General features: G+C 45.4%; 3 protein-coding genes across 12 annotated transcripts in view; 2 read left to right on the top strand and 1 right to left on the bottom strand.

Annotated features, from left to right (window-relative positions):
- LOC120893943 (calcium-transporting ATPase sarcoplasmic/endoplasmic reticulum type) overlaps positions 1-3215 on the top strand; it is a 33349-nt gene extending 30134 nt beyond the window's left edge. The window contains exons 10-11 of one of the 4 annotated variants that reach the window (XM_040296200.1): positions 197-1371; positions 2246-3215. In XM_040296200.1, the coding sequence (XP_040152134.1) occupies positions 197-216 (20 nt within the window). In that variant the 3' untranslated portion in view covers positions 217-1371; positions 2246-3215. Of the gene's footprint in view, positions 1-196; positions 1413-2245 lie in introns of all 4 variants that reach the window. The other 3 variants (XM_040296201.1, XM_040296199.1, XM_040296198.1) reach the window with 3 other exon arrangements.
- A 2115-nt stretch (positions 3216-5330) lies between these two features.
- Positions 5331-6476, top strand: LOC120893946 (protein G12). Its single transcript, XM_040296202.1, has 3 exons — positions 5331-5963; positions 6054-6232; positions 6308-6476. The coding sequence occupies exons 1-3, from the start codon at positions 5609-5611 to the stop codon at positions 6407-6409; spliced, it is 636 nt and encodes a 211-aa protein (XP_040152136.1). The 5' UTR covers positions 5331-5608; the 3' UTR covers positions 6410-6476.
- A 1723-nt stretch (positions 6477-8199) lies between these two features.
- Positions 8200-24336, bottom strand: part of LOC120898133 — a 272101-nt gene continuing 255964 nt past the window's right edge. For all 7 annotated transcript variants that reach the window (XM_040303561.1, XM_040303563.1, XM_040303562.1 and 4 more), the window contains 10 exons: positions 16907-17030; positions 14147-15053; positions 12876-13795; positions 12629-12790; positions 12355-12558; positions 11113-11371; positions 10768-11040; positions 10356-10686; positions 9880-10287; positions 8200-9812 (listed from right to left, as the gene is read on the bottom strand). In XM_040303561.1, the coding sequence (XP_040159495.1) occupies positions 9511-9812; positions 9880-10287; positions 10356-10686; positions 10768-11040; positions 11113-11371; positions 12355-12558; positions 12629-12790; positions 12876-13795; positions 14147-15053; positions 16907-17030 (3890 nt within the window). In that variant the 3' untranslated portion in view covers positions 8200-9510. The remainder of the gene's footprint in view (positions 9813-9879; positions 10288-10355; positions 10687-10767; positions 11041-11112; positions 11372-12354; positions 12559-12628; positions 12791-12875; positions 13796-14146; positions 15054-16906; positions 17031-24336) is intronic.

Raw genomic sequence — 24336 nt, 5'->3', positions numbered from 1 at the left:
AGTAGACAAACCCTCTAGTGTAGTGGTTTTAGAGTAGCCGCTGAAGTGTTTTACCTTTTTAGAGTAGCGCCATCTATTTACTTAATAAGCTATCCCTCTCTTCGGCTTTCGGCGGAGATGTGGATTGTTTTTTAATGGTTATAATTTCGTTTCTCTCTTCCCCCCCTTTTTTCTCTCTCTCTTCTGCCTCCCACAGTCAATCCAGATTTCCATTAAAGACAGTTTCAAAATAAACAAAAAATTAAAAAAATAAACCCAAATTATAAAACAAACCACCACCACCAACCATCCACTCACATATAATAAACAGAACAGAAAAAAACCTAAAAAACTCCCTCGCGTGTGTGTGTGTGTGTCATGATCAACCTGCCTCCCATGTGGACGGCGGCCTTCCAAGTCTTCCAAAGCGTGTGTGTGTGTGTTCGTTCCCAAAAATGCCCCATTTTGTCCCTTCTTTTCTCCATCATTATGACGTGTCTCGTTATAATGAGCGCCCCGGGGAATGCTTGCTTCGTCCTTTGTGGGTTAGAAAGGAAGTGTGAACGAAAGGAGGGACCGGACCTTCAATATCCCCAGCATCCATAGCCTACAACTTGAAAGGAGCGAAAGAGAGAGAGAGAGAGAGAGATCCTAATGCTTTTTAATGTCCTCTTTGGGATGACTTCCTACTGATCGCGTTTCATCATTATCCTCCCGGGTGGGGGAACAAGTGACAAAGTGAGTCAGGAGGGAGGAGATAAAGAAAACACAAGAATGGAGAAAATGGAGTCCCTCTGCTGATGGAAAAGCCCTCCCCTCCTCGTGTGTCCTGGTGACCGGGTGTGGTTGCTTATTCCTCTTTGGAGTTTGATCTCTCTCGCTTTTCCTCTCTCTCTCTCTCTCTCTGTGCGTGTGATTGGCTAGAATAGCTTTGGAAGAACTTGATCCCAACTTTCGGTGCGATATCCTGTGACACTCCCCATCCCTGTGATCATCCAGCTTTATTGTCGGCGGCCACACAACTTAAAAGCTCCCCGTTCTTACGATCCCCCGCAATAAACAACCACCACACGAGGGCGCGCGAGCGTGAGTGTGTCCCCCCCCAACCTTTGTGATTGCTTTTCTCTCATCAACTCGCTCAAACACCCCCCAACAAAACCACAAACAACCCCCACGTGAAGTTAACGAGTTGGTACGTGTTGTGCTCTCGTCGTCCTGTGTCCGTCCTGTATGTGTTTTATCATCACCACCACCACCAACACCATCAGCTTTACCGTGCCCCATCCCTGCCCCATCCGAGCGTACATATGTGTATGAGTGCGTGTGTGTGTTCGTACGAGACAAAGACAACACACACCCACAGGGAGAAGTACGTTTTGTGTAAGTGTGAGGGTAAGCAACAACAACAACAACAATCGACATGTAGTTGTGATGTAAGTGACCTAGGGACCTGTCCATCCAATCCTGTCTATCATCGATCGGCGGGGATAGCAAAACAGCACAAAATTCCAACCAAATCATCTTTTCCTTTCCCCTTTTTATCCATTTTGGCAAAATTATACATCAAACCAAAAGCTTTGATTTTTTTTACTTTTGATTCCATTTTATTTTAATTTTAAGTGCTTTCTTGTTACGGCTTCAAAATTTAAACTTTTCTTGCTTTCTTTTCAACTGATTTCTCTCTATTTCAAGTGCTTCTGTTCTGTCTAAGAAAAAGCTTCTTCTCCTTTTCTATTTGAGCACCTGTTTCCTTATCCTGTTTGACTTGATCCATCTTGGATCTAAAAAGAATCGAATTGGCTTTTACTTGTTTGCTTTTTCCAATCAGAAATACTGAAAGTTTTACTATTAGCTTCCTGTTTCGTTTTATTCGAATTTGCTTCCAAATTTGCTTTGGTTTTTTTACTCTTGAAAATTATCAAATGATATTTCTCTTGTTTTCTCTTTAATTTTTCTTATTTTGTATGAATTTTCTCGAATGTTCGGTTTATCTATAATGTTTTTTTTTCCTCTTTTTTTCTCTCTTCCCTCGTCTCGTCTCTCGTATCGATTGTTCCTTCTCCCTTACTTTTCTTCGTCTTACCTTACTGTTGTTGTTGACCTTCCGATCCGACCCCGACCTCGACGTTCTGCACTCCCTCGTCTGTGTACGACTACCACCGACTACCATCAACGACGACCACCACCACCACGCGTGTTTGTGTGTTAACCTGTGATCCTGAAACCTGTGTGCCAAATCGAACCAAACTTGGATTCGACGAAACAGCCAACGAAGTCATTAAGACCTGGGAGTAAGCATTAGGTTTGAGTGTGAGAGAGAGCCGTGTACGTGTTAAGTAATTAACCAAAAAGAACAAAAAAAAAACAAAAACAAACAAACAAATAAACAAAGCATCAAAAAGAATATGAAGAGAGACAGCAGTGTAGTAAGAAATGTGTAAGAAGAGGGAAAGTACTCAATAAAGAAGAAGAAAAAGAGAAAAGAGACACAGAAGAAGAGGCTGTAAGAAGTGCCGCCGTTCGAGATAGCAACAGCAAAAAAAAGGGAAAGCTTTAAGGAGAAAGAGAAAGAAAAGCAGAAGAGAAAGATAGTAAGATGGAAAAAACAACTGTGCGAAAACAAAACCAAACAACAACACCACGCCAAATGTGAAGAGAAATAAAATCGTGTGTATGTGTGTGTCTTATGTATTTTCTGATCTCCGATTTTGTTAACCACAATTATTGTGTGTATGCCTTTCACCCGGACAATTTGTGAAGACCAAGCCACCCGTCTCCGCTTTTCCTTCCCTTCAGCCCCATGAACACACCCCTAGTGTGGGCAGCGGGGATGTAAGAAGGTGTGAGGAGAACGGGAACGGGGGTGGCGTTTGATTGTGTTAACATTATTAACTTCTTCCTCTACCCCCCGACCCTTTCATATCATTATCGCTCAAAGTGAATCGTGAAAAACAACATTGGTGGTGATTGATAGGAGAAGGAGAAAAGGAAGTAAAGCGAAACAAACAATACCGAAAGCATAAACTCTAATCAAAAAGGAGAAGAAGAAGAAGAATAAGAAGAACCGACAAGTGAGCGAAACCCCCAAAATGGAGGAAAACAGACAGAAAGAAGAAACGAGAGAAATGAAGAACGGTGTGTTTAAAGTAAAACGATAATCATGCAAATAGTTAGCGAAAACGTGCAATTGTTAAGTAAGACAAGAGAAATAAACTCTAAACCAACAAAAAAGAAAACTCCCCTGCCCTGCCCTCCACCCAACTGCTTGGGCTGTTTTGATTCGTTGATAGTTGAGATGAGAAATTCTTATTTGGAAAGTCCTCAGCAACCATTGCCGCCATTCCATCGTTGTGTATCTCCATAGAAATGCTCATTCAGCATGGCGGCCAAAACCTGAGACTCAATCTCGTCATTAGTTGTTCATCCTAGTATCCTGCGCGTTCGACGTTCTGTGCGGTGGTAGGCAGTTCAGCGGCCATGTTAATCCAATCAAAATGGTGGCTTTAAAATCGTCTCAAGAATTGATCTGCAAATACAGCAATTGAGGTAAGGAAAATACTTTCATTTCTATCTCGCTTGCTCTGGAATCAATCATCTAACGTTAAGGTATTATTATCATTAAGGCAAAAGAGAAGTCGATATCACAGAACTCTTTGATAGCGGTAATTCGCTCTATGAATTAACCTTTGTTTCGCTAGTCTATTCAGGAAGCTTACAGGAGAAGAGTATTCGTATTAAAGGGATTGGAGCACTCGTGCTAATGCCTTTGAAGTGTAATGTGCTCTCGTCATCTATTATCACAAAACGAGGTAGATAGTAGAATGACTTCTTGGTGGAAAATCGTGGCACTGTTTGAAGGTAATGTTACTACCTCACCGATTAGAAGATCTGAAGCTAGCTGATATCTGGAGATCTGAGGGCTTCTAAACAAAAAGGTGTTACAGATTCTCAGACATCCTTTCTCGCAATCAATGTCAAGCTAACTCCAGTTCTTTCTCGTTCTAGGATTTGGCAGAAAATGTTATCGAAGGCATAAGCCTTCTCCTCTTACTAGTTAATATAGCACGATATGCAAAGGATATGCAAAGGATATGCAACGCTATTATATAGGAAACTGATTCTGAAACATTTCCGATTGTGATCCTGAAACTCTGATACTGATCCCATACAAGTCCTGAGATAGATCCTGAATCCATTATGATCGTGGAACTTATTTTGATCCAATGCTGTTGCTAGGTTTTGTCCGACTCCTAGAACTGATCGTAAACCCATACCGATCCTGAACTTTATTCTGGACCCATAGCGGTCCTGGAGCTGATCCTGAATCATTTTATTCTACTTCGCACAACAACCGTTGTCGGTCAAGACCTGCCTGGTAGGTTTGGCTTTCAGTGACTTATTGATTACCCATAGCAGGATAGTCAGTCCTACAACACGGTTCATTCGGGGCTTGAATCCATGACGGGCATGCTGTCGTACGAGTTAACAAATGTACCACAATATCGTCCCTGATTCTATAAAGGACCGATCCAGCAACTAATTAGGTCCTAGAACTCAATCCATACTAATCTCGGAACTCGATCTTACACACGTAGCAGTTCTGAAATTGATTGAGAAACTGTGCCCAGGTCGGTCCTGGGAGTGACCATGAAAGGATACTGACCTTGAAGTCCTGGAAGTCCTTGAAGTACCCACACCAGTCCTGGAACTGATACTGAACCCATTCTAGTAACTTGATCAGATTTGATAACATTCTCGGAACTAATGGTGAACTCATGTCGCTCTTGGATATGATCCCCAAGTCATTCAGGAACTTATATAGAATCGTTTCCGGGTTTCGAGCTGTTTCCCAATCTTTATCGATCCTGGAATTGATCCATAACCTTTATCGGTCCTGTACCATGAACCAATTTCAATCAAATAATGAGTTCGTATGAACCAGAAAACCGATACAAAACCTTCTGCAATCGAGCAACTGATCGGTAGATAGAACAATCCATTCCCGGCAGTAGTTTGGAGGAAAAACTCAGCGTTGAAATTTAGCTATCCAAGTAGCCAGCCACTAGACTGAAGATCTACATCCAGAAACTAAATCATGTGGAAATCATTCCATTGAGACGAACTGTGCCCAAGGTCCAGGTTCGCCTTATCGGTTGTCTTAGAAACATCTGTTCGCAGAAGAAGTACTGGATTGAACTGTAAGTAGAGAGTTCCAAGGGAATAAGTTCCTATCCAAACCAAAAGGGCGTGATCAGTAATCAATTAAGTACACAAATTCCATGCTAAATCATCATTATCGCTAATCGGATTATGTTATTATAATAAGTATGCACCACTTGACCAGTGATGGGTAGTGGTCGGTGGACTTCTTGAGAGTGAGTGTGGGACAGACCGGCTGAAAGTCCAATAGTTGCCAACAGATGTACACTCGAAGGGCACAGATAACAGCACTCCACTCCTTGGACAGCTGGTTAATCGACTGTTGACCGCTCAAGATACTGACAGCAGCGGACGTATAAAAGCTACTGCCCGGTTGGTAGAGAAATCATTCCCAAGCCTACCACAGCTCCGTACAGCAGTACCACAGCATCGAAACCAGTGCAAAAGCAACCCAATCCAATCTAGCATCATGAAGATTGCCGCATTTGTTGTCGCTTGCCTGGTGGCCACCAGTGCCGTCTCCTGTGCCCCGACCACCCGCGCCCTGACCGACGATTTCGATGACTTCGTGGGACTGCTGCCGCTGAACGATCTGCTGGACCTGGCCATGCGCTACCTGCTGACCGACAAGGAGGTGCAGCAGACTCTGCTCTACCTGCAGGGCGAAGAGTTCTCCGCCGTATGGGACCAGTTCTTCGAGCTGTCGGCGGTGCGGGATCTGCTCCAGTACCTCGAGGAGGCGGGTGTGCCGGCATACGAATCGTTGAATGTGGTGGCCGACTTCCTGGGCCTGAGCCCGCTCAAGCCGACCAGCGTGCGAAGCCGTAAGTATACTCACACAGTACACACAACAGTACACAGCAAGAAAGGGAACGTGCAGTGAAGGTAACTTTGGTGGTGAACTTTGATTTTAGTATCGCTGGCAGCGCGCACCGGTGGACTGAATGGACTGCTGGAGGAAGCCCTCGCCATGATGCCGGCCGCCGAGCTGGAGGCCATGTTCGAGGAGAAGATGAAGTCGAGCACCGAGTTCAAGGCGCTGTTCGAGAAGATGCAGAACTTTGACCACAAGCAGCTGCGCGCACTGTACGAAGTAGGTTGATGGTACTTCTTCTCGGTACTTTCCGGGTGGGGTTATTAATTTGGTTTTTGTTTTTACTTTACCCAGAGCTCGACTGAGGTCCAGAACATGATCCACAAGCTGGAGAGCCTCGGCGTTGATGTTGACCATATCGTGGAGGTGCTGAAGGATTTCTTCGGCTGGAACTAAATCGAACGAACACCATGGTGGAATGACAATGGAAGCACATACTGAATAAAGACTCATTGAAATCATATTTAAAGCTGAGATAAACTATTGTACGTTGAGAAATACGCTCTTAAACACTCGCTTTGATACTCCACTTTCGATAAGCTTTGAACGTTTTCTGTGGTCTACTATTCACATCACTAAACTAATCTTCCCCCTTATATTTAGAGCCAAAGAATATAAGAAACCTATTGGACAACGTTTGAGCAACAAATGAGAAGGTCGCAATAAACGAATGAAAAAAGCAAATAGAATGAAATCAAACCGCCAGAACAATACCAAAAATGATACGAAATTGTAACGAAAGAACGGGAGAATCTCACTAAAATCGTGTTGAATTTTCTTATCTAATTCGATTTTAATTAGAATTGCGCAAACGATGATGACGACACATAACGTGCAAGCTATAAATCTTCTCACACCAGTGAGAGCGAGACAAACGGATAAACATGAGCGATTAGAAGGATCGTTAGAGCTACCTCCTGATTTGGATGATCTCCTGTTACGATGGCTGGTATTTTGGTCCGAGCTGGTAGCGTTTCGATTGGTCGCAGCATCCCTCAAAGAAGCGAGAGAGAGAGAGGATGCAAACTCTCTTCGTCATCTTTCCTCTCGTATGATAAGAGCATGTGATAAGCGCCCCGTAAGAGAGAGGAGCTTTAGATCTTCCCACACTTGCGAGAGCGAGACATGGTGAGAGTGTGGATCGATAGATCTACCTCCTAATTTGGATGATCTCCTGTTACGATGCCTGGTATTTTGGTCCGAGCTGGTAGCGTTTCGATTGGTCGCAGCATCCCGCAAATACAGCGGAAAGAGTGAGAGAAAGGATACTCACTCTCTTCGTCATCTTTCCTCTCGTATGATAAGAGCATGTGATAAGCACCCAATAAGAGAGAGGAGCTATAAATCCCCTCACACTAGCGAGAGCGAGACATGGTGAGAGTGTGGATCGATAAAGCTACCTCCTGATTTGGATGATCTCCTGTTACGATGCCTGGTATTTTGGTCCGAGCTGGTAGCGTTTCGATTGGTCGCAGCATCCGTCCAAGGTAGCGGAAGGAGCGAGAGAAAGGATACTCACTCTCATCGCCTTCTTTCCTCTCGTATGATAAGAGCATGTGATAAGCGTCCAATAAGAGAGAGGAGCTTTAGATCTTCTACCACAAGTGAGAGCGAGACATGGTGAGAGTGTGGATCGATAGATCTACCTCCTGATTTGGATGGTCTCCTGTTACGATGGCTGGTATTTTGGTCCGAGCTGGTAGCGTTTCGATTGGTCGCAGCCTTTCTCAAAGGCAGCGGAAGGAGCGAGAGAAAGGATACTCACTCTCTCCGTCATCTTTCCTCTCGTATGATAAGAGCATGTGATAAGAGAGAGTAAGCTATTGATCTTCTCACACTAGCGAGAGCGAGACATGGAGAGAGTGTGGATCGATAGAGCTACCTCCTGATTTGGATGATCTCCTGTTACGATGCCTGGTATTTTGGTCCGCGCTAGTAGCGTTTCGATTGGTCACAGCATCCCTCAAAGGTAAGAGTGAGAGAGACGATTGGTGTTTTTTGGACTGCACTGTATGCGCCTGAAGTTATGCAAAATGCGTAATGCAGCTCAAGCACGCCAGTGTTTCTCAAACTCTGCACGATCATGTTTATGAAGGATTAAAACTAATAAGCAAATTTATTTATCAAACAATTATTATAAGGTAATTTTTCGGATTGTTTATTTTGAAAGTAAGTAAAAAAACTCATTTGTACAGGTAAATAAAATACTATATATTTCTTATTACATATCCTTCCATCTCTTGCTGCAATGCTGCCCGTTCTCTTTCGCATGCTCCATTTTCCCTACACTACCGACACTTAGTAACGGGATAAAGTAGCGAATAAGGGATAGCACTTAGCAGAGACACGCGTTAGTGTTGCAACATGTACGCAACACGTTCACTTTGTAACTAGGCTCATAAACATGGAAACAATAAAAACGGAAATTCAAAGCACGAACGGAAGAAGGTCAGTTATTTTTAATTTAAATGAATTTGAACCTGCTGCTTGAAGGAGTTATGTTAAAACCGTTTTGAAACAAACTGTTTCGCTCTCTCTCTTTCTCTCTCTCGTTGGTAAAACTAACTCACGCCTTCATTACTGATGAGTGTGTTATGTGTGCTGCCTCCAGCCTCAGCTTCAACTATCCAAAAAGAAATAATAATTTATAAAAGAAAGGGAAAGCAAGCAAGAATGTGGAATAAAATACGAATAGAGTAAATCGTCAATGCCTTAGCTAAAACCAAGTCCTGCTTTGCGTTAGGGTTATCAATTCCAGCTGGTTTTTTTTCTCTCCCTCGCTAACGACACACACACACAGACATAAGTTAACACGCTAGAGTACAATAAATTACTTTCCTTCACATTAAGAGCTGATCCTTATCGAATGTTTTGTGTTATCTTCCTGTCCGATTTTCTATTTTGCTCCTTTCTTGTGTGTGTTTGTTTTGTTCTTTTTGTTGTTTGTAAATTTAATTTATCCTTTCCTCTCATTTCCTCCACCTGCTCAACAATCAATCCTGCTTCCTTGTAATTTTATACTTTTTTAGTTTTTGTTTTAGTATTTTTTCATGTTTTTTTCTTACTGCACACACACTTACTACTCTCTGCCTTGCTAACAATATGCTTTTTCGGCGCCTTAATATACACATGCAAGCGTGCAAAACTCTTAATTTACTCGTTACTGTTTGTATAAGGTAAAATAATAGACATTACAAACTAAGCGTAATACTATCCATTATTTAATTTAGTGATTTAGTAATGAAAAGTAATCGATAATAACGCGCCCTCCTGCTTCTTCTTCTTCTTCTTCAGCTCCCTATACTCTTACAAGTAGTCACGCGATTGTGGCCATTAAATCTTAAATCTTAAAACAAACGCACGCACACAAACATACACACAGCAATCATGCACTCAGAGATACACGCACACACACACACACACACACACCAGGACCAGGAACGGTTTGTACAGGTTTTTTTTTGTTTTTTTGAATCCCAATAATGGAGTTAAGGAGTTTAAAGATGCACCGTTATGGTAGTGCCGTTGTCGCCAGCTGGCTCAACCGTCGGTGACAGGGTGTCCCCGGCTGGCTTACCGTCGACACCCTTTGTGCCGTCCTCGGACGGTAGCAGCGTGATGGGCAGCGAGATAGGGCCGGAGCTGTGTGTGGAGGACGCCAGACTGTGCGTCTTCTTCAGGTTGGTATGCTTTGGTAAGTGATGGTTGTTGTTGTTGTTGTGGTGATGGTGGTGTGGCCAGTGCGGATTGTCCAGCACCTCGTCCGGGCTGAGCGAAATATCAGCTATTATGCCACTCTCTGTGGGGCGGAGGAACAAAAGACCTTAATTTCTCTACCAAATTCTTGCGCTTTAAACCGAACTTACCCATAGAACATTGGCTCACGAGTGTCGTTGAGCGCTGATGCTTCTTGTAGCTCGTCTTCAGAGGTGCCGGAGCATTCGGGTCGGTGATGCTGAGCGTTAACCGCTTGCCGGCGGTCGTGATGCTGGTCGTTGTGGTGCTGCTAGCACTGCTGCTGCCACTACTGCTGCTGCTGCTACTACTGCTGCTGCTGCCACTATTACTAGCAGCAGAGGACGTACCCGAGGAGCTATTACTGTTACCGCTAACGCTCACAGTCGTGGCCTCGCATCCACTCGTCGTGGAACTCGTCCCGGTACTGACCGACGAACTGCCCGACGACGAAGAACTTACGGAAATGATCGACTGTGGTCGCTTGCTCGACTTTGATTCGGGCAGCGTGCCCATGAAGGAGTTGCGCAGTTTCGGTGCTGCCAAAAAAAAAGAGACACTTCATTAGAAACAATTTAACGGACAGGGAAGGAAACTTCCCACTTACCCTTCCCCAGCTGCGAGATGCTGATCGACCGATCGTTAATTTGATCCTGACTCGGGCGAATGTCCAGACACGGCTTGCTACCGATGCCCATCGAGGACATCTCCGCTAGCCGGATTTCACGATTTCGCTTAGCCTGCTTCCACAGCAGCTTGGAGATTTCCTCCGTCCACGCATTCTTCACGTCCTCGCTCATCGTCTGCAGTGTCCAGGTGTCGCCCGGTTTGCGTTTGCGGAACCAAATCTCAAACCGGTAGGGCGAATCACCGACATGTGCCGTCAGCCCAATGTCGGACGTTTTTATGCTGTTTTTGTAGATGTAGATGTCCAAATTCTAGTTCCAAAAATGAGACCAGAGAGATCCATTATTATTAATGAATGCTGTTTAGGATTCTCTGAAGTCATCTTAACGTACCTTCCGGTCCGGGAATCGTCTCGCCTTGCTGAACAGTACCAGCTCCTCGAACAGGAACACCTGCCGGAGTGACTTCTTGCCTGCCTTGCCCTCCCAAACGAGGAACTCGTTCTGGCGCAACAACCGCCCTTGCTCCTTCACGTTCACGTCACAGTCGCGCAGACTGTCCATCGCGAGCAGATCGTTACCGTGGCGCAGCTGGAACCGTACCATCTCTTCCGCCTTCTGCAGCATCTCCAGATCTTCCAGTATCTCCGCATTGCTGTTCGTATGCTGCGTTCAGGATAAACAAAGGTTTTTAAAGTCTTTTCCTCAATTCTTGGAGATGTGAAGTTTCCAACCTACCTGCAAATCAGCGCACGCCTTCATGAGCTGTTGTAGCAGCAGCGCGTACTTGCCCATCCGCTGGACCGGTTTCAGCAGGTACGAGGCAAGGTCCATCTTGTCGTTCAGCTCGATCTGCTTCGTCTTGAAGAACTGCGTGCCGTTTTCGCTCATCAGCGAGTCGCTCTTCGGTTTGTTCTTGTTGTACAGTGCGTACAGGTAGAACTTGGACTCGTGCCGCAGGAACGCGGTCCCTACCTTTAGCGGGTGATGCTCGCAGCTAGAGAGTGGAGAAAACAAAACGCACGTGCGATAAGTAAGCGTGTCAAACTAACGTCTGTGGCTACTCGGCTCGTGTCATGTCGGAAGTTCGGTACAATTGTATTTCGGTTTGCCGTTGTCATGGTGAGAGGGCTACGGTTATGTCTTCCACTGTGTGTGCCTGCCTGGTCAGCCTATGTTGCTTGGATTGAAGCGCATGTGGTTATGGACAATCCACTCGCTTGTCCACACGGCTAACGCAGTACGCTTCAGAGGACGCAAACTTGCGCAAACAGCTGAAAGAGAACTCTTTGGCAGTGAGAAGTGGTCCTTAAATGGCTAGGCGTTTGTTTAGTTGAGTATATGTACACAGAGTCGTATTATGTTTAATATTTATGTACACTGTAGGTGTATGGACAGGGATGTTAATTCCGAAAAAGAAGATACATCTATGAGTATGAAAAGGTTGTCCGGCTCTACTTCGTTAATATACGATTGGGAATAGTAATCTTGAGAAGATATCTAACTATTCACAATTTAGGCTCTAAATATGTTCACATATGATTGTTAACCCCAATTACAGAGAGAAATTGTAGACACATCCTCCACAATAGAACGAAAGAACTGTAGAGAGTCTAAGAGGTAGAGAAAAAGGGCTAATAGAGTCTAAGTATGATACAAATGTGACTCCTCCATTATAACGTCCTCTACTACTCAGAACATCAACCATATATCTCTGTAAGGATCTACTTTTCTTGTTGTCAGTTCCATGCGATAAACCAAAGCTATACTTGACTTGCGTAAAAGTGTCTTCACATATATAGTGTCAGTCGTTCAGTTCAAGTCCTTGTTCATCTCCACATACACACACACATATGCAAGCCGTTGGACCCTTGGGGATGGTTTACCTACGGACGAAAAACACCCAGACAGTCTCGCGTAAAGCCATTGGACAGTCTGGTAATCGGACATAACAACACATCGCAATAGCATCATCATTACCTTTCCAGCTCGCTTAGAAAGTGCTGCCGATGAAACTCGCTGATCCGCTCGATGTTGCCGAAGATGACGTTCCGCTGGCCGCGCAGTGCCTGCGGTATGTCCTCGCGCAACAGCTCCTGCGTGTAGTTCTCGATCACGTACTGTAGCGAGCGGACGTAGTCGCGTTCTGTGCCAATCATTTCGCGCATGATCAATAGAAGCGTTCTACAACAGGGAGAGAGAGAGCATGTTAGTGTGACTCCCTATACTGAGATCTTCATCTACAGGTACTTACTTTTGCGTCTTCTGGTCGAAAGGATTGTTCTCCTCGTAGTCTAGCTGCAGGTTGGACGCATGGCAGTAGAGATGCGCATTCGCCTGCAGCGGTATCTGCAGATCCAGCGGTGGCTTTGAGATGCCCTCAAAGCAATCCTCATCCAGATCGTCACTGTTGTTGCTGTGTCGGGGGGCAATTGGGAAGAATTCAGAATTCATGTTAGTACCAACGTCATACTGCAATTTTCTACCCATGAGCAGCTTACCAAACGTTCTTCGGATCGTCGAAGCTCTGGCAGGAGCAGGTCCGTTCGAGCTTCGCGTTACCCTCGCACCGATCGCAACCGCCCAGCCCCGAGTCGGCCATCTTCGACAGCTCCTCATCCTCCTCGTCGTGCCGCTGATGGTGATGATGGTGGTGATGGTGGTGATGGTGATGATGCTGTCCCTTCGGATGTCTCATCGTCACACCCTGGCTCGCATCCTGTCCTTGATCGTCACCCTGCTCGGCAAGCGTTGGCAGAGGCGTCGCCAGCGTTGGTAATGGTGGCGGTGGCGGTAAGCACTGCCCGAGCTTGCCCTTCTCCGGCGTGCTGGTGGCGGTGATCGTATCATCCGACATGCTTATATCTAAACTTATATTATCACTGGTACTGTTGTTATGGTTGCTGTTGCTACTATTGTTAGGATGATTCTGATGGTTGAGGAAGTGCTGTCCACTGCTCACGGAACTGTCCTCCTCCTTGCCGGATGAACTGTCGTTCTGATCACCACCGCCGTGCGGCATCGACAGACGCCGGCAGCGCTCGATCAACCGACCCGGTGCGTCGATCTTCTCCGCCAACTTCAACATCTCCGTCCGGATGTCATCGTCCAGCTTGAGCTGCTGCATGCCGAGCAGGCTGTGCAGCCGAGCCGCACCCTCAATCCGTTCGCGCACCCGCTCCAACCGCTCCTGGAACTCGTCCACGCAGTCCTTCAGCAGCTTCAGGTTGTCGCGCATTATCTCCAGCTCGCCGGACGCGTCGCACAGGTCGCGGCCCTTGCTGACGTGCTTGCGGGCGGTGTAGTAGAACTGCTCGAACTGCGTCTCGCTCTCCTTGGCCGCATCGGGACACTCCAGCGCGGCCGGATCGCTGAACGTACGCAGCGACTGTTCACCTTCGTTGCGCATCCAGCAAATGACCTGGGGGAGGAAAAGGCAACAACACAAAGAGCAGAGAGAGACACAATATCAAAAGACTGGTTCAGGAATTGATTGCTACAAGCAACTGCTGGAGTGTCTGTGTTTCCGGTGGCGCACCACGATCAGTTTCATCATCGTGCGCTTCCCCCCAAGGTGGTGTGATAATTCATACGCAGCTAATGTATAATTTATAAATCGATTAAATCAGTGTTTTCTTCCGTTTTTTCTGTAGCTCCAAGAAGTGGAGAAAGTCACACACACACCACAACACGGGGTGTGGTGCACGGGGTTTTTCGAGGTCAGAAGAGTATGCGGAACAAAAAAAACAAGTACCCGTTCCCTTATACGCACCTCATTGATTTCGTCGTCCAGGGCGCGCTGGCGGGTCATCTCGCGCAGCCGCTCCCGGCGCTGTTCGGTCAGCTGCTCGAGTTTGCGGACCGCCCGATCCACCTCCCCGTAGATGGCAATCACCTCCGCCAGCCGGCCATTAATAATGTCCTGCTCGACGCCACCGACGCCGTTGGTGGTGCTTTCGGTGCCGTTGGTGCCTCCTCCGTTAACGCTACCGCGCACGCTACTATCTACACTAAGGGCTCTAACTAAATTTTTGGTTTGCTTAAGCGTTTGTCTATTGTTGATCACCGTCAGCTTGTCCTGCAGCCGCTGGATCGTGTTCGGGCCCTTGCGGCGCAGGCTCTGCAGCTCCGAGTCCATCAGCGCCCGGCTGAGCGCCCGGTGCTGCGAGTGCAGCTGACGGCGGGTGGTTGCTGTACCGTTCTGGAGGTGGTTATGGTGGTGCGATTGCTGCTGCTGTTGCTGCTGCTGGTTCTGATTCGGGTTCGTCTGCGACTCGACACCGCGCAAATCACCCAGCACGGCCACCAGGCGGCGCCCCGTCTCGACGCACTGCTGCTGGAGCTGCTCGAGCAGCTGGAAAAAGTCGACCCACTCGCGCTGATCGTGCACGTAGAACCCGCAGCACTGGATCGGCAGATTGTCCGTGCTGATAAAGTTCTTCACCGTTTCGTTGTTCAGATAGCGGACGCGTACGCTGCCCGGCCGGAGGTACTCCTTCGGTGGATGGTGCTGCTGCTGTTGCTGCTGATCGACACCACCGGCGTCGTACCCGCCCGAGACAAAGACGGCGGACAGCTTCAGATGGCCGTCGAGCAGTTGCAGCGTGCTCTCGATCGTGTCGAGAAAGTGAAGCTGCCCACTTTCGTTCACCAGCAGGTGAAGCGCGTAATGGGTGGGTCTGTCGGGGGAGAAGAGAAAGAACATTCTTGGCGTTAGTACGACGGAGCGCAGTGGAGGATCATGTGTTTGACTGGGAGCGAGGATTTTTTTTTCATTTCATTTTTAGAACGCGAAAGGAAAGCAATGCGAAGAAAAATGTCCATAATTACCACGTTCGATTGTGATAAATGATCGGGGCAGGGTTGTTTGTTTCAATTATATGCGTCGTTGCGGTATCTGGCCGTGTTTGTACATCGGTTGTTTTTTTTAAAGAAATCGTGATGGTGCTTTCAAACTTTCATAGGAATTTATATTTTGGCGTGTTTTGGTTCACAACCAGCGGAGAGAATTTTCAAAGAAGGTAAAGAGAGAAGCAATTGCTTGCGGGTATATTCTGAGCGTCAGGCTTGGCAAGGAATTTGGTGAATTGTATTTTTTAGGAAAAAAAACATAAATAATTCATGATTCAACGCTGTTCAAAGAATTCAGTTGAATGATAAATATTTCAATGTTGCTTTTTTTTAATTGTAGCCCGAAGAATATCGATGATCCCAGGAAATATGTTGAATATTTCAATATTGAAAAAGCGAAACATTTGATTCTAAAGACGGATAGTCCTACGTAATGTGTGAGTTAGTAAATATAGGTGGTATTTATTATTAAAAATGTGTTAAATTTAAGACTTGATCATATTCTTGAATAATCGAAGTCTTAGGCTTGTCTTGGGACGCTCAGGAATACGAACTGCAACTCCTAACCTTAATCAAGGACTCTCATATAAATTCAATTCATAATATTCGGTCTACCGAAAATGTACGTGATAAGGTAACAGTGAGCAGGAAATTGAGGAAGGAAGATTCGAAGCTTAGATTTAATATTTTGATTTCAAGAGGCAAAATAACCTCAACTTGTCTATACACAAAAAAAAAAACTCCAACTTCACAAAATTATAATATACTAGTCAAATTTATCAAGTCACTTCTTATTGGCGATCATGCCTTTTGTTACACAGGCTTTTGAGACATTTTGAGTGCCACAACAAGCAGGCAGATTTAGTCAAGTCCTTCCTACGGTGTATGAGATTTGAACACACGACGAGCATGTTGCTAAGTCGTGCGAGTTGACGACGTTACCAAGGAACTGCTCAAAACATCCCACTTATCACGTCAACAAAAAGTAAATACTGTTTAGGCATAATATAACAATTCTCATTGACAACTAAAAAAAAAAAAAAAAATGGCAACCAAGGTTCATGCCCAAATATCAACTCCTAAAATTAGTATTTCCAAGGGATTGGAGCATCAAAAACTATTTTTTTAAAGCCAGAATTGATCTAAAATTATTGACAACACTCAATATTTCATGGCTCTGATACAACAGAAACAACCTGCAGATGTCGATAATGTTATTCGATCATCCGATGAGAAGGTTATAATTACTTGCGCTACATGAAAATATCGGGTGACTTCACTCAAAATCTCGTTTACCTTGTCAATACAGTACAAGCCCCCATAGCTTATGGCATTTGTGTAGTTTGCCATCCATGATTTATGTATTGCAGCGTAATCTTTACCTGCCCTTCTGCTTGTGCGTAACGGTATGAGAAGTGCACTCTCCCCACAGCACAACAACACGCAAGAGTACGCGCACTGCATGATTTACGATATCAGTGAAATCAATTTTAAACTTTAACCGAAAGAATGGTACGAGCACTGCACTGTATTTCATCATTGCATCATGTGCAACAAGTTCCAGTGATGCTGAGCTCGTAAATCTTGCCACAAATTAGTATATATGTATGGTAAAGTGGATGCTCTTCTTCGCATGTTCAGGATGATCCTGCTACTCTCTTCCAGGATCTGCTGCGCTTACCTTTGGATCGGCAGAGTGTTGTAGTACAGTAGCACGGTGGCAATTTCGTAACAGTTCAGGCCCGATGCGAGTGTTTTCTCCACCTCGATGTAGATGATTGGCGTACCGGAGCGATCGTGCGTTCCTAAAGGGGGGAAGTAGTAGAAATAGGAGAAGTAAATTAGTCGTCAGTTGTTTCAGAATACAGAAGAGATATGTTCCAAGGTCTAATATTAAGTCACGAGGCTAGAGCAATCCCTCAACACGAACAAGATCATCTACTCGACATTTAAAGATCCTCCCATCAACAACATGTGCTCCAATATTCCAACCAGCAAACACTTCCGAATAAACGCACACCTGCGATCACGATACTTCGCGGAAAAAGTCCGCGGTACAATGTAACAACATTGCTAGCGGTCTCCACCGAGCCTTGGACGAGGAAATCCGTCCCTGCATTTAATCAACCAGTGGAAATCACCGTCCCTTCGGCTCGGGAAATATAAAGCAAATAAATCAATAGAAATCGCCTGCTCGCCTATTCGCTTCGACATTGGCTTCGACGCTGCACCACCACCATCACAACGTTATTTACGACAACTACTACGAGCGCTCGATGTACCAGCGCCAGCCAGCGTCGGCAGTACAAAATTCGCGTGAAAGTGATTTATATTTAATTTTATCGTCGAAGAAGTGTGTAAGTGCGGCAAAAATAAATAACTCCACACAGCTTCGGAGACTGGAATGTGTGTCTTGACTCTCGGCCAGGGGGGGACGAAGAGTTTCCGGTGTTTTTCCGGCTGCAACACGGGAGTCGTTTACAGGTCGCTTAGGTTTGGTTTTTTTTAGCCAATTCTTAGAGTATATTAAGGCGCATTTTAAAATGAGTTCGTAAAAAATCGTTTCGCAAGAAGAAGATCGAATCCTTCTGCCTCCTCCGCGAAGCGAAGGGATGAGATGATGAACTCATTGCGTAAACGCGATAGCATCTTCCGTTGAAAAGTGAGAGCGAAAGTGCGTAAATCTTGCGGCTGTCTTCTTCACCGGACGGAGTGTATGTGCGTGTGTCCTGCCCTTTCTTTGGCAGGTCCCGCAACGTAAAGAATGATCCGATCCGCTCGCTCTGACCCTCTGACATTGGATGTTATCTAGATTGGTTGTATACGTTTCGTGAGGATGGTACAGCAAAAAAAAAACAAAGCCGCACACAGAAAGTGAAAAAGAAACATAAGTGGCCAGCAGCCAACCCACGGGGGTGTAACATGCATTGGGGCAGTTTTACTTCAAGTTGCAATCGGAAACTTTCGATCTTTCGGTTCGATTCTTTGCGCCATTTAGTTTGGCAATGGCGTTGCATGAAAGAAAGACCTGGGGGAAGGGTTTGTATGCGTTCGTGTGTGTGTGTGTTCGGGGTGATTTGTTGCCTGTGGAGTGGTCATTGAACATCGGAAAGCGTGATAAATGTGTGAAGATGATAAGTGTAGCGTCGATTAGTGCTGCAAGACGGTGGGTACTCTGTTATTTTTTTAGTATTATGCTCTCTAGGATATTTTAAGTACATCAAAATAACATTTTAGCATTGATTGTAAGTCTCGAATCGACTTCAATGAGTGAGTCTTTCAGGCTTTGTATGAGATGAGTCTGAATTTTTGAGTCTGAGAATTGTATGAAAGAGTTGTATGAGATGTTGTCTATTATACTAGCAATATTCAACGATCGAGGCTGAAGTTCTTATCTCATGATCAGTATCTCTTGATTAATCAAATCAGCAATTTCTGTAAATGAAAACGGTTTGATCTGTCTAGAAGGCATCATCGTTATAAACTCTGTTATATCAATGTGCTAATTATGTCTTAAATGTCCCTCTAGGTCGGAGACAGTAGATGTTCAATTCAGAAATACCGAAGAAGGATGACTTAAATTGAAATAGATGTGATTTCTGATAATTCTGAAAATGCTTCTGGTATTAGGTTAGGTTCTGAGACAAGATCCTAAGGTTTTAAAGAGGTCCTTAAAGCTGAGGAGGAATCAGTATACGCTCTTGCAGTTACGTCGAATATCCTGATAATCTCTAGCCTGATAGATTCCAGCTTAAGGAACAGAGTACTGAAACAGGAATTTGTAGTGGAGTCGTCCGAAGTTAGGTAGGTATGTAGACTACGTTCCAGGACTTGTGTCTTAAGTCGGGAAATAAGTACCCAAAATGGACCTGGAAATTAAATTATTTGTTCTTAAACTCCTACTTTCCATGGCGTACATTTCTAATCTAATTTTAGCTTTCATTGAAATCCTTACATTTCGAAAAACATAAACTCCTTATAGAAGTATGAAAGGAGCTGGATATAAAGGAGCACGTCGTGTCGCAACCCTTCTACTTCCATTCTTCACATGCATTCGCATTTCATAACCCCATATAGCCCCATTGCAGCGGGCTTCCATTCATCATTCCGTGTCCGTGTGTGCCCGCTGCCATTGATGGTGGCAGCCGCGAACAAAACGGTCCACCCCATTTGAGGCTCATTAAAAGAAACCCGTGCAGCAAACGGTGCACGCCCCAACGCCACCGACGATCACACGAAGCGCCAATGGTGGTGATAAAGCGGGCGAAAAAAAGCATCGCTCCCACCCCGTCCACACGTCACTGATTGACACTTTCATTTTTCAATAGTATGCCCGTCCGCCCGCCCGGAGGTTCACCGACACCTTTCCTTAAAGAAGCTCTACAGCGAAGAGCGAGATGCGAAGGGAAGGAGAAGTAAAATGCAGTCATAAAAGGAAGCATGTGCCCGATCGCCCGCAGGACAAATTAGACAATTCCCGGCGGCGGGTGAGAGATAGAGAGAGGGAGAGTGCGAAGAAATTCTACACCACGCGAAGGGTGAAAGTCGGGCGTAATGATGTCGGGAAAAGTGACAGCATTCTACCCGAGGGCAGTCGGGAGAGCTTTTGAGAAAACGTACAAGCGATGAATCAATCCACGTTTTGAGGGCCTTCGCTTCGATGACAACACACACACACCCACCCACCATTGCAGAAAGAAAAATGCTCCACCTCGCCGCCAAACGATCGGCTAATTGCGTGTGAGCATTTGCGCGGCTCCATTAGTTAACCGTTCGGTGGGGAGCGTCAGGACACCGTCATCTCGCCCCAAGGTCCTTGCGGTTTTTGTGGGGGCGCCGCGCAACAAATAGCAATAAATTTTCGTTAACGAGCAGAAAATCACGGCACCCGGCGGATGAAGACATCGTTAAATAAGTGCAGCAGAGTCCTCTGCTCCCGGTTTGTGTTGCATCTTACCTGCACAAAAAGCACGGCACAAAAGCCACCCCACGAAATGCATGTAAAACTGAATGTAAATGCGTAAGCGCTCCATTCACTGTGTGCTTCACTTCATGTCATGATGACGACGACGACGGCGACGACGACGTCTGGCAAAAACTGCACCCGTGTGCGAACGCCTCCGGATGAAAGGCTCTTTTCTGTACGCTTAATCTCTCGGATTACATTAATGCATAAATACCGGCTTTCGGCTCCTCTTCTGCTTTGGGGGCTTCAGAGCTTCAGTGAGCTCACGGGTTCGTGCCTTTGTCTTGATATGAGCTACCGAGAAGCCACCGGATGAATGATGCACTTAACGAGATGCATTTGTCTTCCAACCAGGGCTGGCTGCCCGCCTGGCTGCCTGGGTCGTGCGATAAATAACCTTTTGCGCCTAGTGTGGGATAATCTTTAACCTTCCACCCTTACCAGAGGAATTTGCTTTTTTTTGTAAAAGGCGGAATTTTGAAAGATGTATCAATTTCGATAACGCTGATCGCGGAGGTGGCCCTCCAGAATTCGTTTCAAAGGCAAGCCACCTTTCGGGCAAATCGTTAGAAAGAAAGCATACATGATGCGATGATTGAATGTACGATTTTCTCGAGTAACGTGTACGTTGTTCTCTGGGGCTTGCGAGAAAGCCACGAAATGGCTTGCACACTTCCCTGTAACGAATTGCCATTCGCTACACCAATTGGAAGATTGAATAGCAACAATCTCACCCTGCACTTCACCGTCGCACGATCAGCGTCCCGAAACGATCATGCATAATGTGACAAATTGCTTCGAATCAGCAAAAACTTTAGTTCCAACCAAAACCTTCGCAGCCTCCTTTTCTTGCCCCAAGCTGACCTTGGAATTGGCTGGGTTGGCGGCTTTTGTTTCCCGCTCACGTTGAGATGTTTATTTATAAAACTCGCCGCACACAAGCGCTTCAATTTCGCGTTCCGGTTTCGCACAAGTGAAGCCAAAATGCAAACGAATGGGAAGGATACCGTTCGGTACCGCATTCCGACAAACTGCTCAACACACATATGTTGTGTGCTATTGGGTTTTCTGCTTTTTGTGGGGCGATCGGAGCCGCACATTCAACCCGACCCCTGACAGTTTTTGCTAACGAATTTATGCTTCACCGCCGATCCTAGCTAGAAAACGAGCGCGCGCGCGCGCCCCCGGGAATGTAAATATGCGCTCGGTTGGTGCTCCTGGATCGACAGTGAACGAGAGATCGTAACTAGGTCGGTTGCATAAATATGAACCCAAAACATACGTACACACACTGCAAAAACGGGAGGGGAGATATTAAAATTCGATCACACCCGGGTTGTGCGATGTGTGTGCAGCGCGCATTCGTCACGTATTCTCGCACGGTAAAACACATGTCATGTTCTAGAACGGGGGGCGCTCTGAGAATATGGGAAGGGCTTCGTTCTTGAGCGGCAGCGGCCAGGAACATGCGGCCAGAACAAGAATTGCAGCGAATCGGTGGATCGTGTTTAATTCTTAGCAGCACCATTTGCGCTGTGTTGCTGTTGTTGATTGTCGTTCTGCAAAGTTCTGGGTGTGTTTGATGTGTGTTTCGCGAGTGGTAAAAGCGTGTACGGTGTCAGTCAATCATGTGCATGCATCGTGGCACACACGAAGTATTAGCTAATGAGGCTTGTTCAGCTGGAACTCTGGACAACAATGCGGTTGGTGTCAACATATTGCACACATTTGTTGCACATAAGGGGCTGATTTTTTGACTCGTTCATTCTTTATGACCCAAAACCTTGAAAATAGGGGCAAAAGGAACTGTTTTTTTTTTTATTTGAGTAATTTTGAGAGTTTGAATGAGATTAATAAGAATTAAGAAAGTTTGGTGAATGTTAAATGATAGATGATTCTTTTTGAAGCTATAGTTTTACAAATGTTTTCATCTCACGATATCTCGTATTTTCTAATAAACTCGAAATTTAAAATACACTGTTGAAAACTGCAAATCCCTTATTTCGCATTGAAAAGATATTGTTTTAATGTGAAATATAAGGATTTTCAGAATTCCTAAGGGCATTGAGTCTTTTCTGTGGGAAATTAACTTGATATAAGGGGAATATGACTTCAGTACGTTTTTTGAATAAATCTAATAAGAATTTCCAAATAACCAGTCCAAAAAGGATGCTGTAGAGTCACTTCCCACAGGAAAGAGTTGAAGAAAGTGTCCCACAGCTCTAAGAACCCCTGAAAAACTATGTAAGTAGAATAATTAACGGAACGGACATAATTTATATAAAAAATAGTTCAAAAATTAAACACAATCTAGCTACACTAAAACAAACTAAATGAAAGTAATAAATGAATGAAAATAATTAAATAAATTTAAAATTAAAATGTACTTCGTGTGGATTTCAAGAAAGTAGCAAAACATAAGAAGAATCGTAACATGTTATGTGGAAATAGTAAAATAAATTAAGAGCAATATAGCATATTATGTGATACGTTACACGGCAATACGAAGAAAAAAAAAACTTTATAACAATATTAAATTATATAAAATACGACAAAAACCGTAACATGAAAAAAAATTTGGCTACCATTTATGCAAGAAATTAATTTAAAACACATATCCTTGGTAAACCCTGACTAGACAAGTTTTCTGTTACGTTAAGGCCCCAATTGTGCCTCCTTTTTGCCATTTGAAAAGATGATTTCAAACGATATGGTGACGTATTACAAACATAACACATACACAGATTATCAAATATCAATCAATTGATACGATCGACTAGCAGCAGTACATCAATATACAACAAATGCGCCCAAATTGGAAGGCATTAATTATGCTTCTGCTCCAGCGAAACAATGATTCATAAACGGCCTTCAGCGAGGGATTAACGGACGCAGGACGTCGTTTTTCGATTGTGCAACAGGCGTATATGCAACAAACTGCACACACACACACACGCGCGCCACCAGTTGCAACGGATATGATGGATGGAAAATGTATAAATATGATCATTGGATCTGATGGCATCCAATGGCGATTAGTGTAATGGCACAAAGGTAGCCGCATCCAGGCACAGAAAACTACCAACCTACTCCTTCCAATCTCCCCTCGACCCTCGAGCTTAGCGTAGCAATAGTACAGCTGGTATACACGCTCAACACTGGAAGCTAGACAAGATCGCTAGAAACTACTGCGGCGTACGAACAAGACACGAACCCCTTTTCGGTGGGCGAACCACCGGAGGTGGATTTGTGAGGGGAGCCAAGTGTTCCGGGGCTACTTGTCTCTCACTCTCGCGGACATCACCTTTGAAAGCAACGGGAAGAGATGGAGGAGCAGAGGACTTCGACTACGGAAAAAAGGGCCAAAGACCAACAATAGCACTAAGCGGCGCAGCATAAATATCAGTCATTTGTTTCCGCCGTCGCCGCAGCATGCGCGGAAAGCGCCACCGGCCACCGCCAGTTGGGCTTCTTTTCTTCGCCCGAAAAGGGGAAGCCAGGCAGCCAGGCAGGGATGCATGCCAGGGCTGCCGTATGTGTGCACCATGGTTATGCTTGTTTCTCCCCGGCTTGTGGATCCAAATCGAAGATATTCCCTGCGCCCGTGGACCGCACGGTAAGGAATTATGTGGCAGCACACACACTGGCTGTATGCGCCATTCCCGGCGCAGCCAACGGTTATGCTGGGGCGTGCGACGTATGTTTTATGTTCATGTTGCATGTCGTCCGCTCGCTGCGGGTCCGCCGGTCCTCCCTTCCTTGGACCCCGCACAGATATAGATTTTAGGAGTTGTTGTCATTTGTTTCTACCAGCTATTGAACACGAAAACCGGCTTTTGTGTTGTTTGCTGTTGCCGTTGTTGTTGTGTGGCGATCGAAGCTTTTTGACCAAAAAGGGCACCGTGTATCTTCTTTCTCCGTGTGTGTAAGTGTGTCTGGTCAATAGGTTGCCAGCCAACGGGATGGCCGAGCTCGGTGGTTATGATGCGCAGCGAGATGATTGATGTTCGGAGATCGTTATCGACCGCCGGGTTACATGTGTTCGATCTAATCTCCGGTGCAATGCAGCACACGAACGAAGCGCCTCTCCTTCTTAAGGGCTGATCGATACCTCAGATAGCCATGAGAGGCACTGCCGTGAGTGT

The sequence above is a fragment of the Anopheles arabiensis genome, chromosome 2, assembly GCF_016920715.1.
Source record: "Anopheles arabiensis isolate DONGOLA chromosome 2, AaraD3, whole genome shotgun sequence".
Classification (NCBI taxonomy): Eukaryota; Metazoa; Arthropoda; class Insecta; order Diptera; family Culicidae; genus Anopheles; species Anopheles arabiensis.
The sequence above is the reverse complement of the archived record's forward strand: the minus strand, read 5'-3'. Positions and strand labels throughout refer to the sequence as shown.